The sequence below is a fragment of the Rhinocladiella mackenziei genome (assembly GCF_000835555.1).
Source record: "Rhinocladiella mackenziei CBS 650.93 unplaced genomic scaffold supercont1.8, whole genome shotgun sequence".
Taxonomy (NCBI): Eukaryota; Fungi; Ascomycota; class Eurotiomycetes; order Chaetothyriales; family Herpotrichiellaceae; genus Rhinocladiella; species Rhinocladiella mackenziei.
The window spans coordinates 1,466,680-1,479,748 of record NW_013550597.1 but is presented as its reverse complement, the minus strand read 5'-3'; the positions used below and the strand labels follow the sequence as shown (position 1 = coordinate 1,479,748).

The following is a 13,069-nucleotide window of genomic DNA, read 5'->3' as shown; positions in this document are numbered from 1 at the left end:
GTTGGAAAGGAAGCGTTGGGAAAAAGAAAAGAGCGTGGGATTCTGGGATTTCTGACGAGTACGACAGATGACGGGCGGGGATGTACCTCTCTGTACACGAGACAAGTCTGAATATGATATTGGATGCTTCCTTGAGTGATGCCCGGGAGTGACGAAAATATAATGGTCAACGAGGGGCGCTGGAGGCGATGACAGATGAAGATTTGAATCGGGTGACAATATCCTGATCGCCAGGTGACGGGTAGTAACAGATATGAAGAACCAACCAAACTTAAGCCAATCGAGGTATTTGAGAAAATGTTCGCAGTATAGAAGTAGATAATGCTTCAAGAGAAAAAGGTGAGCAGAGTATGTACTCGAGAATCTAGTCACGATATGTCTCCGGCATGTACAGAGATCTCCAAGCAGCGCGCCATTCGGGCCTTAGGTCTGTGGCTCTTTGCGTTGCCCTGCGGCCCGCAGTCCACAATCCTATCGGCTTTTCCACTGTCTCTTCTTTGGTCCATTCAGGGGGGGCCAGACTTGACAATCGAATGGCCGAGCCCCCAGAGAGTCCTGCCGCCCGAAAGTGCCTCGCATCCAATACCAGCCCAGTGGCCCAACTCCCTTTAGAGGATCCATCGCGGCGATCACGAATCACGGGGGTGGGAAAACACATAGTTTCTTCGCCACCTTGGGATCTGCTGGCTGCTGGTGCTCTGAACTCGGACCTCCCCTTTCGTCTCGAAAGAGACCCGACATTTTTCACCTCTCCGGATCGAGATCGTGATCGCCAACGAATCCCTCGAGTCTCCCCAACCGTGAGAATCAGACTAATCATGCCCACCCATCCTCTGCCAATGGTATTCCTGGACAGCAATACCAATATTTATCCAGTGCTGTGAAATGCTCGGTAGGGCGGAAGGAGGAGGAACGGGTAGGGCAGAGACCGACTGGGCTCAATAGCCAAAGGGAGGCAAGCGAAGCACTCCCGAAGGATCCAAGAAAACCAGCCCCATTGATTCTCTTCACTGTCATTTGCTGGGGATCTAAAAAGCGACCCTCTCTGTGTGTCTCTGCCTTGCTGCCGTGATACCAGGCAGATCTGAAGGTAAGCAGAGCTAATACCAAAGCACAGGAAAGCTCGGGCGCCTGTAACCAACAAACCATTCAGAGAATGTGCAACTCTCGTGCCCAGGTAATGGTGTCGCTCATCCCACAGAGTGACCAATGAAGACAAGGCAACTATCATAGACTCGGTGGGTTTTCGTGACACGTCACTTGGTCATCGCCGACTATCAACCAGGAAGTGGCCATGGGCCTTTGGGAATGAGCAAGAAGTCGAACAACATGGAACAAAAGAGAAATTGTGCATGATATACCTCTATGACTTGACCATTGATCGACTACCAAAAGGAATACAAACAACACTAACCCCCATTGGACCCATGCTTGGATCCGACGAGGTGCAGGATTCTCTTGCTAGGATATTGTCGCCAAATGCCTCTGTCGGTGGGGGCCTCTCGGACATGATGAGGGCAGGAGAATCGGGCACCCCCTATTGATCCCACGGTTGATTCAGGGTTTCAAGGAGTGGTCAGATAGATTGTCTACTACAGTCAACATTCTGACCTTTACTTCGTCTCTCAACCAAACAGGGAGGAAGGTTGGGGAAGGAGAACTCGGGCTCACTCATTAGTACGTAAACACGTATCTTGGGTTTCTGTCCCCCATTTCGGCGATTTCTTCCTCTGTTTTCCCAATGATAATCGCATCCTCTTTTCCGGCTCGGCGGTTTTGGTTTAGGGCCATGAAATACGCTGACATGATGGCATAGATGACTCCAGCTAGCCCGACCATGGACAAAGACACGGCGTGGCCACGAATGTATCGAGGTGCCTCATTAGTCTTATAGAGCTATGGGCCCGTTAGGAGGGCGGTGGACTTCCTGAGGTGTTATACTTACAAAAGGTGCCATGATGCCTGAGCAGTTCCCTATCGTCAGTTGCAGACCCGTGGCGGTGGCCCGGCTGCCGTATCGAGGTTGATCTAATTGCGTGTCAGCAGTCTCCCGAAGGCCCAAAAACAAGACGGGACTAGAGGTTGACTCACTTGACGGTAACCATGCCAAAGGGATACCGACGGCGACATAAAGCCCCATCGCCACCATGAAGCAACCGAAATAATGGGCTCCAGAGCTCACGTCGGTGATGAGAATTATATATCCCACGATACTGATCATGCAAAACGTCACCGCCGCGAGCCCGCGTTTTTGAAAACGGTCCGAGATATGGGCAACAATGAGGTAGGTGATTGCACCCAGCGCATAACATGGGACCGTGAGTGCTTGTGTTTGTGCTGTGGACCATGTGCCCAAGCCTTTGATAATGGTGGGCAGGAATGTCGAATACCCATAAAGCATCGTGTCGACACCGAACTGGCCAAAACAGAACATCCAGACCCTCCAGTCCTTGAACGCTTTGATCACGTCTTCCTTGTGCATGAAGTCGGCCGAGGTGGTGTGGCCTATCTGACGTCTTTTTCGAATCACCATAAGGTCTCTCTCGGGTTGGGAGAGATAGTATGCCGTTTCTGGGTCATCGGCGAGCCACCAATAAGCAGCCACTCCCAGGACGATACTCGGGAGGCCTTCAATGATCATGATCCACCGCCAACCTTTCTGTCCTGACACGCCATCCATGAAACCGATGCCATAAGCGAGCAGGCCGCCGACACTTCCCGCCAGTGCCGCCGACACAAAGAGATACCCCACTCGTAACGCAATTTCGCGTTTTCCATAGAACATTGTGAGGTATAATGTCATCCCTGGGAATAGCCCCCCTTCGAGCGCTCCCAAGATTAATCGACACGCGATCAATCCTCCATAATTCTGGACGAGGCCGGTGAGGGTTGCCACGATTCCCCAAGCGGCCGTTATGAATGCAATCCAACGAGAAGGCCGCAGTTTTTTGAGCACCAGATTGCTGGGTGTTTCGGAGAGAACATACGTCAAGAAAAGGATGGACACAGCAGTCTGGTACTGCGATCCCTCCAGACCCAGGTCCTCTTCCATGCCATAAAGTCTCGCATTACCGATGTTGACTCGGTCCAGAAAGGAGAACAAATAGAGCAGCATGGTCGGAGGTATGATATACCAATCGAGCTTGCGAATGAGTCGGTCTTCTGCTGCATAATCAATCTCTGGCAAATTTTCGACATCCTTCGCAGAAGCTGTGACGGGGTGGAAGGATGCTGGATTATCCACTCGGTCCTCGATGATCTTTTCCTGAGCCGAGATGTCATCTCGCCCAGTGGGACTGCTGATGGCCATGGGATGCACCGGAAAGGAGGCAGACAGATACACGATCGAGGCGTCGTATATTCGGAAAACTGCAAAACATCGAGCAGCGACGGCTACCTGCCCCCGTCTCTGAAGGCCGGATGTCACTCAACTAGCCAATTTTTGCCAGGAGATGAATCACGCAGAGGATATATCTATCAGGTTGTCCCACGAGGGAAAAGTGGGGGAAATGGGGGAACTTGCATTCTTATCTCTGGTTTTTCGACAGCTGACGACGTGACATACTTATATGATGCTGGCGCCATTGGGAAAGCTCTGGCAAGGTAGCGAGGGTAGCTGTCTGCCCGAGGTAAAGAACGTGGATGGAATATCTGGATCCTCGTTCCAAATGACGCTCGCCCAGGAACGTGGCTGCCAACAGCGACATGTGTTTGGTGGTTTCGGGAGATCGATAGAGGAGGATCGACAGTGTTTGGCTTGAATGGACGATGTGGCATTACCAAGCCTACCGGTTCAGAGTTTGATGGGGTGACAGATGTGGTCAAGACATAAGCATCCAAGATATGTATAGATATCAGGGTAGCATTGATTACCACAAACAATGGGGATTGAGGAATGGGCATGTATGTGGCCTGATAAGAGGAGAACCAGTTCTTGGACTTTTGTCGGTGGGTACACCTCCCTGAATCACAACCCAACGTGACAAGTTACTGGGTTTGGCCTACAGTTATGATGGGGATGCTCGGAGCCCGGAGGCACCTGGATGGTAGCTTCAGGTTAGGGTTCATCGGTACCAAGAATAACGCCTTCGTCGGAGGACGTCTGAGTTTTATTTTGGTATCAAACCAAACCAGGCTTCCAGGCTCATCCTGTGTACTCCAGGAACGATTCAACGATGTTGTGCCGTAGATGTAGGCAACATCATTTCACGCTGAAGTCGCATTTCTTTGCTTTGACCTCCATATTCTGACCGCTTTTTCCCCCTCCCACCATTGGCGCATTCGCAATCTCGCCGCGCTACCAACTGAACACGAACTTTACACATGAGTGCGCCTGTTCAAGCACAGTCGATATCCTCACTGAACAATCTTTTTGCGAATCCGCCGCAATATCCTCGAAATCCTACTCATGAAGTACACAAATCTCTGGTGCTCTACATCGTCCGGGTCCCAGGCAGTCAAGGTGAGACGTTCGTGCCAAAAGAGATGGACGAGTGTTAAGTCTGGTAGATGTCTTCCTCACACCTCTCAAACCACCTACGAAAGCCTCCGTAAGCATCGAGGCAGTTCAATCCAGCCTATATTTTCTTCATGTTGAAAGACCCGAGGACGAGGAGCTGAGAAAATCATTGGAGGCTACCAAGATCACCGAAGTTCGCGACGATGATGTCTCCTCGATTCAGAGGAAACCACTTCCTCCCACCCCCCATGCGAATTATCCTGCCTCCCAGCGACCTGCCGCTCCTCCCAAGAGCTATCCTCATTATCAGCCGGCGCTGAAGGGTGTGGAAAATGCGACACAAGCCGGACGATTTGCTGCCCGTGGCACCCATCTGAAATTGACCCCTCCAGACACGACGAATGCTACTGGTATGGTTCGCAAACCCGTGGGTGCCCGGTCAATGCCAGCACGATCCCATTTCGAGACATCCTCTGCCATCAAAGATTGGGACAGCGGAGATTCGCCGAGTCCTATCGAACACGCGCAAGGACAGTTCAGACTGGCCAGAAAAGCAGTCCGATCGACGTCTCCAGCAGATGCCCAGCGGCCGAACAACACGGACAGTCGTCACAGATCCCCGACGCGAGCAAACCTGGACTACTCTGGGAAGGATGCAGCTTTTAATTCACCAGACACTCCACCGCCTGGCACATTGTGCATCACTCTGATTCGTAGGGATCCCGCGTCGGGGAGCCAGTGGAATGTGGGAAGCATATCTCATCCAGGCACATCTTCCAGGGACACCCCTCTCCGTGCGGTTGAGATTGAGCTGACCTCTCCCGGATACAGCAAGTTCGCCCGACTGGAGGGGGGTGGAGGTCACTCTTTCCACCGACGAGTTGCTTACATGATCGCCCCCAGCGGTGAAGGATCGTCGATGACGGGGCGAAGAAGTAGCTCCAATGAGTTGCCTTCCGGCGCTGGCACTCCAACGAGCAAGAAACCCCGTCAGGCCTATGCATTCATCTCGCCGTGGCAGGGGATGTGCTCTTTCAGCAATGGTTTGGACGGTAAAAGCCTACGGTGTCGACATGTTCTATCATCTGCAAACTCCTCGATTCCGGGAGTCGCTGCAGATGTTGCGGAAATACGATTCAATCTCCCTTGGGGCATTCTTCGTTCTAGAGATCCAAACAAGCAACCATGCGAAGTTTCAGAGGTTTCTCCCCAGATTTCCGCGGCACATCCGCCATGGAGACGAAGTTTTCAAGCTCTGACCAACAAAGCTCGCATACCACTCTCCCATAGCGACCGCGGTGGTGACGCGCCATTGCCCAGGCTCAAATCAGCCGAAGAGCGTCGTATGAGTCTTGATCTTGGTCGTGAGAAAGCCGGAGGAGGATTCAAAGGTCACAGTGCGAAGCTGGGGAAACTGATAATCGATGATGAAGGCTTGAAGATGTGCGACTTGGTAGTAGCAGCATGTATGGGAGTTTGGTGGCAGCATTATGCAGGGGACTCGTGGAATTGAGTGGGTGTGTGATAATCCAGTGGAGAGAGGATGCTCGTGTTCTGTAGCATTGTATGAGGCTATGTTAACCGTATTTAATGCCAATGCAGCCCACAGCCTCTCAGCCTTGTCGCGAGCTAGTGCCCGAGGGGGCCACCCCCTGGGGGGGATGTTTGACGCTCTCGAGTTCGGCGCCTTGGCGGCTTCCCCGGTGGTTGTTGGTTGGCGGTAGTAGGAGGTCGATGGTGGCATGGTCTAGCTGTCTCTGTACAAGTCTCCACTCGCCGGCTTGTTTGCCAGTCTGCGCAGGGACACCTTCTTAAGAACTCAGTTGTTTGCCAGAAATCGTCTTTGTGGTCCGTTCAAGGAGGGTGATCACCCGGACGTGTCAAAATCAATTGGTCTGGGAGGTTGTGTGCAAAACCTGCTTAGTAGTGCACCGTCGTTGCCGGCCTTCGCTGACAAGATCTCTCTCACCTCTCTCATCCAATACGAGACTGCGATATTGGCACGACCACTTCAAGTCTCTGTTGACCCCTCGACCTCGTGATTGAAACACCACCGGAGCAAGAGACGGGACGTACAAAAACCATGGTTCACTCTCTTTGAAAACGGCTGGTAGCCGGCCCGGGAAGAAAGAACCCTGGTCTACCGGCTCCTATTGCTTTGCACTCTTTTCATTCCTGACAAACAAACATGGCCGAGACGGCGGAGATGAGCCCAAACCGGCCGGGTCTCGAATTTGAAAAGCCATCCAAGCCATCCAAAAGTGCACATTTTCAAGCCACTTTGCCCGGCCTCAAAGTCAATGGCGGTCCAGGTCCCGCTGTCGAATCGAACGATCACTCGAACGATGTCCTCCGACCCATTGGACCGACGCCTCCTCACTCAACTCCCCGAGAAAGTTCTCCCGACGGGTTAACGGCCTTCTCTACGACATCGAGAACATCTGGTGTTTTGAAGAAGCCCTATGGGTCTGGTACACACCTGGCGCAAAACAGGACAAACGAACAGTCCCCAGGGGGGACAGAGCTTGCGGACTCGGATAGTGCATTGAATGGGAATGGGACACCAACGGCTGGAAGGAAGAGTGTGCAGTTTTCCCGAGATACACAAGAGATCGATGTTCATCATCACAGTGGCCAAAGTACGCCACCGACGGGCAAAGGCGAAGGGCACGAGCACGACAAACCTCCGTCGTTATACGCAAGGCTGCGGTCGCTTGCGATCCCCCCGGGACTGGCTCACAGCCGGAGTCACAGTGCGCTATCACTCAGCGCACGATCTGTGGAAAGCAAAGATTTTGATGGACATTTGTCGGTGCAGTCGAACCGCAACGAGGCTGGACTGGCTGCAACCCTGGAAGAGGACAGTGGTGCTGAAGCTGATGCCGATGCTGAAGAGAGTGATGCAGAAAATGCGGCGGAAAATGCTATTCCTCAATCAACCCCGCATAAACGTCGGCGGAAAATACATCGTTTCGACGACATTGAAACGGCGCCGTCATCACCGCATAGCCCAATGCGTCCAGGCTTTTCGAGCGCTCCCCTAAATTCCGATCCCGATCGACCTCGCGTGCTATCGAGGAGAGCTACGGATACCGACATGACACATGGTCACCAAGGTGTCTCCGAGGACGAAGGACGCAAACAACTGGCTGGTGCCGGTGGTTGGACACCGCGTCATCCTCTACGGGGACTAAGCTATGGCGGGCCAAGGAAACCAAGTGAAACTACGCCAGAGGGTCAAAGGAGGCAGTTGACCTTACTGAATTTTGCCAATATCAATTCCTCCCGAGAAGCCGGCCCAGGCGAATCACAGACGCCCAAAACTCCCTCCCGTCGCAAAATGATGGCAGAAAGAGGCTCGACTCTGAGTGCGGCTAAATGGAGGCAACTCAAGAACAGCCTGCGCTCGTTAGGCCAGGGCAAGAAAAAAGAGCGGACTCCGGATCATGAAAAATCTGCCGAACTATTAGCCGAACTTGCGGCTGGCACTCCTGCTGCTCTCATGCTGGCAAGCATGTTCCAACGAGATGAACATAACAACCGAAGGATACCAGTCCTTTTGGAGCAACTCAAGCTGCAGATCACTGACAGCGAAGTGGACAAACACAGAGAATCAGACGGCCATCAAGAGGGTCGCCATCTGATCTTTCGAATCGAGTTGGAGTACGGCAATGGCGTGAATCGCATGAAGTGGGTTATCAAACGATCTTTGCGAGACTTTGCCAATTTGCACATCAAATACAAGCTCCATTACAGCTCGGAAAAGCTCCGAGGCCGAGGGGATTCCAGCAAACAAATGCCCAAATTTCCTCGCAGTGCATTTCCGTATCTGAAAGTGTTTCGCGGACTCGACGAAGAAGACGAAGACTATGAAGATGATGCTGGTAATGATAATGACGCTGGTGCCGGGACCGATACGGAAAGACCAACTCCCAAGATTCAACACCGCCCATCGTTTCCTCCAGGACGACGTAAATCAAGCGCCACTGGCCACCCAGACACCGGCACTCCCGGAGGTGCACGACGAGATGTTCGTTTTGCCGATCGGCAGCGCAGATTGCTGGAGCTCTACTTGCAGAGGATGATCAAATTCATGCTCTTTCGTCCCGAAAGCAATCGACTTTGTAAATTTCTGGAGGTGTCGGCCTTGGGCATGCGTCTTGCGGCCGAGGGTAGCTATCATGGCAAAGAGGGCTTTCTTGTCATACGGTCCGCCAAAGGTCTCGACTTTAGAAAGGCCCTGACCCCTTCCAATGTCGCGCGTCGACATGCACCAAAATGGTTCTTGGTCAGGCACAGCTATGTCGTCTGCGTGGATTCACCCGAGGAGATGCATATATACGACGTGTTTTTGTTTGATTCGGACTTCACCATTCAATCATCCAGGCCACGGGGGGAGCAGAGATCTGCCAAGGAACTGGCAGAGGCGGCAAGGGAATCGGCGAAGCATCCACAACATCACCGACTCAAATTGGTCAACTCGGAAAGAAAGTTGAAGCTTCTCGCTCGGAATGAGCGACAATTACACCAGTTTGAAGAATCGATTCGGTTGATGATCGAGACCTCACCCTGGGTCAAAATAAACCGGTTTGAAAGTTTTGCTCCGGTCAGACCGAACTGCTTTGCCCAATGGCTCGTCGATGGAAGGGATCACATGTGGGTGGTCTCTCGGGCACTGAATCAAGCCAAGGATGTTATTTACATCCATGACTGGTGGCTCAGCCCGGAGCTGTATATGAGACGGCCTCCTGCTATCAGCCAGAAATGGCGTCTGGATCGACTACTCAAACGCAAGGCGGAGGAAGGTGTCAAGATCTTTGTCATTGTCTACCGCAACATCGAATCGGCTATCCCAATCGACTCGCAATACACCAAGTTTTCTCTGCTCGACCTCCATCCCAATATATTTGTTCAACGATCCCCGAATCAGTTCCGGCAGAATACATTTTTCTGGGCCCATCACGAAAAGTTGTGCATTGTCGATCACACTCTGGCTTTTGTGGGGGGAATAGATTTATGCTTTGGTAGATGGGACACTCCTCAGCACACCCTCGTAGATGACAAGCCGACTGGCTTTGAGCCCAGTGAACAACCCAAAGACGCCGATCATTGTCAGTTGTGGCCGGGCAAAGATTACTCCAATCCACGGATTCAGGACTTTTACGCTCTCAACAAACCTTATGAAGAAATGTATGACCGTCAAAAAGTTGCTCGAATGCCATGGCATGATATTTCAATGCAGGTGGTCGGACAACCCGCTCGCGATTTGACCCGACATTTTGTCCAGAGATGGAATTATATTCTCCGACAACGAAAACCGACTCGTCCCACGCCTTTCTTATTACCACCTCCGGATTTCAACCCCGCCGATTTGGAAGCGCTCGGCCTTGACGGTACATGTGAAGTGCAAATATGCCGCTCCGCGGGACCGTGGTCTTTGGGCACCCCCGACAAAACAGAACACAGTATCATGAATGCCTATGTCAAACTCATTGAAGAGTCTGAACACTTTGTCTACATGGAGAATCAGTTCTTCATTTCGAGCTGTGAGACGGAAGGTGCCGTCATCCACAACAAGATTGGCGACGCTCTTGTGGAACGTATCACTCGGGCCTGCAAAAATGACGAATCATGGAGAGCTGTCATTATTATCCCACTGATTCCGGGCTTTCAGAACACTGTCGAGCAGGAAGGTGGCACCAGCGTGCGATTGATTATGCAATATCAATACCGAAGCATCTGTCGTGGAGAGTCTTCGATATTTGGTCGGTTGAAAGCGAATGGAATTGAGCCAGAAGACTACATCCAGTTCTACAGTCTACGTCAATGGGGCAGGATTGGCCCGCGAAAATCATTGGTCACTGAACAGCTCTACATCCACGCCAAATGCATGGTGGTGGACGACAGGGTTGCCCTCATCGGATCTGCCAACATCAACGAACGATCGATGCTCGGAAATCGAGATTCTGAATGCGCAGCTGTTGTTCGAGATACAGATATGGTCTGGTCAAGAATGAACGGCCAGCCTTACCAAGTCGGCCGCTTTCCTCATACTCTTCGTCTGCGTTTGATGCGCGAACATCTTGGCCTCGACGTCGACAAGATCATGGAAGATGCCCAGGCTCTGGAAGCAGAGCGCCATCAATCAGAGCTTGCAGGAAAATCGACAAGACCGGATTCTCCAGATGATACCTTCGGCAGCCCCCTCTCGAAGGAAGATGACATGATAGGCCCTCTCGACAACCGGACCCCCCCGGAAGTACGTGAAGAACTGCTGCAACGAGCTGAGGATCTGAGGAGCTTCAACCATGACGTCGATTGGGAGCAAGATGGCAACCCCAATCTCAAAAGCACGCGAAGACTCACCGAAGATCCCCGTGTCACGGGAAACCCGCAACACCGAAAAGATGTTGAGGGCTATGGCTTTGACAAAATGGCCGACATGGATGCCGCCGGCTACGGAACGGGAAGAGATTCCACTTTTGTTAAAGGCAACAAAGAAGTACTGGTGTCCGATCTGGGTCCGGAGGGCAAAGCGACATTGAAAGAACCGGTGAAGCATGGCGAACATCTACGCCTGTCGTCATATGTGGTCCAATGGGAAACACCCAATCCTCCTTTGCCTCCGCTTAGGCCGGGTCTGGGGCGAATGAACACGGAACAGCTCGGTTTGCCGATGTTGTCGCAACTGCCTGCCTTGCCGCAAGGGGATGATACGGACATTGGTGGCCCTCCCATCACAAAGGTGGGTCCCAGAGATGCAGCGCCCGGCCGCCACCCCCTCATGAATGAGCTCAGGAGACCACTGATTGACCGAGACTGCATGATGGATCCCGTCCATGACGCCTTTTTATATGATACGTGGCACGCAGTGGCCGAGAACAACACCAAGATTTACCGCAGTGTTTTCCGTTGCATGCCCGACAATCAGGTCCGAACTTGGGAAGATTACCATCAGTACGTGGCTTACGGACAGCGGTTCGATCAGATGCAAGGTAACGATATACCGGGGGACGACAAGTTACACCACCCGAGTCGGACAGATTCCGTGTCCAAGAGTGGCCCACCAGGAGCTGGCTCCCGAGCCCCCGGCGCTCCGATCAAAGCTCTCAGTCAAGTTCCCAATGACGTTGAGAAACGCTCTGGCGAGTTCAAGGAGAAGTTGAAAGATGCCTTGGGCGAGGAAAGCAAAGAAGGCCAAGAGGACGCGGAGAAGGAAAAACTGCGTATCTGGGCCGCCGAAGCCAACCGAGCACAGGCCCATCGACAAGGCAAACCTTCACTTCATCGACAAGAAACCCTGACCGAAGAAAAGGCTGGATTACAGACACTTCATGAAGGACAAGCGATCAATGACGAGGGTAGTGCCGAAGGTGAAGATGACGACCTCAGTACCGATCCGCCCAACAGCAGCACTGGTACGGGAACAGCGGGGGAGAAGCATAAATCAGCCACTACTGGTACACCACCTATGGCAACGGGATCCTTGGTTGGATGTTCGGACGCGGTTCACCAAAATTCCGCCCTGGCAGCGGCCTCGTCGAATGCAGGCGTCGGCACTGGAAGTGGACGCAGACGCAGAAGAGCTACCACTAGGTCTAGTCGACGAGACTTCAGCGCAAGCGACGATATCCTCAGTATCGAAGAGGCGGAAGAGTTGTTGGGATGTATTCAAGGGCATTTGGTCGTGTGGCCTTATGATTGGTAAGAACGTTCTTTCTTCCATATATATTGATGGGGTCTCTAACGCCTTTTGCCACGTTTCTAGGCTTGAAAAGGTGGAAGCCGGAAGTAATTGGCTGTTCCCATTCGATCAGATCAGCCCGATTGAAATCTAGTGAGTAATGCACTTTTTGATCGTTCCTATTCTTTTGTGTTTGGTTGAGGAGGGAGCGGAAGTTGACCATGGCTCTTTTAAGTATCTGATTTGTTCATGCCGTTTGAACGAAAACATGATTGCATTCAACATACCCACGTACAGATAATGGGTCAAAAGCGGTCCACTTTTGGCTAATCGGATTTATCACGGCACATGACATCCTCGACATTCTGTTTCTATTCGTCGGAGTCAAGGAGGGGAGGTAAAAAGGAGGATCTGTCTTTTCTTACGTTTTGCACTTGTATTTGTATTTGGGAAGGAAGGGAATGGAATAAGAAACAAAGGATGCACTGCACTACACTACTGCTGTCAACATGATACTGGCCCACGCGGGGGGCCCCGGAGGGAAGCGAAACTCTCACCACACCCTATACTTGATTGAAAGAGAAGACGAAGGTGAAGAGAAAGGGACAGGACATCAATGGCCTCACCTCTCACTTCAGCACTAGCATGCAGTTTTTCCCATTTTAGTCGATTTGCACTGAGGGCATTTCCCTAAATCTAGTTGTGGCTCGTTGACGCCGGGGGCCACCCCCGAGTGCCGCAAGAGAAATATCTCTGCCATGGACCTCGTCTTCGAGCTCGAAGTCTTGTCTGCATTCTCGGACTTCCAAAGCCACAAGCACATTCATCCAAAAGCATACCCAGGATATTCGGGACGATGCTGCTGTCGGGAATGGCGTTTCCCCTTTTGAGCTCGTGAAGTTCAAAATACATACACCATCCTCGGT

The 13,069-nt window shown here is 52.1% G+C and overlaps 3 protein-coding genes across 3 annotated transcripts; 2 read left to right on the top strand and 1 right to left on the bottom strand.

Moving 5' to 3' along the window:
- Window positions 1–1,674: 1,674 nt before the first annotated feature.
- Window positions 1,675–3,310, bottom strand: Z518_10139 (uncharacterized protein; the record flags this gene model as incomplete). The annotated part of the gene is made up of 3 exons (XM_013412755.1): window positions 1,675–1,896; window positions 1,946–2,028; window positions 2,092–3,310. 3 exons carry the CDS (start codon window positions 3,308–3,310, stop codon window positions 1,675–1,677), a joined length of 1,524 nt encoding a protein of 507 aa, XP_013268209.1.
- Window positions 3,311–4,323: 1,013 nt separating this feature from the next.
- On the top strand, window positions 4,324–5,972 carry Z518_10138 (uncharacterized protein; the record flags this gene model as incomplete). The annotated part of the gene is made up of 2 exons (XM_013412754.1): window positions 4,324–4,462; window positions 4,510–5,972. 2 exons carry the CDS (start codon window positions 4,324–4,326, stop codon window positions 5,970–5,972), a joined length of 1,602 nt encoding a protein of 533 aa, XP_013268208.1.
- Window positions 5,973–6,647: 675 nt separating this feature from the next.
- Window positions 6,648–12,297, top strand: Z518_10137 (uncharacterized protein; the record flags this gene model as incomplete). The annotated part of the gene is made up of 2 exons (XM_013412753.1): window positions 6,648–12,163; window positions 12,228–12,297. The coding sequence occupies 2 exons, from the start codon at window positions 6,648–6,650 to the stop codon at window positions 12,295–12,297; spliced, it is 5,586 nt and encodes a 1,861-aa protein (XP_013268207.1).
- Between the last annotated feature and the right edge of the window lie 772 nt (window positions 12,298–13,069).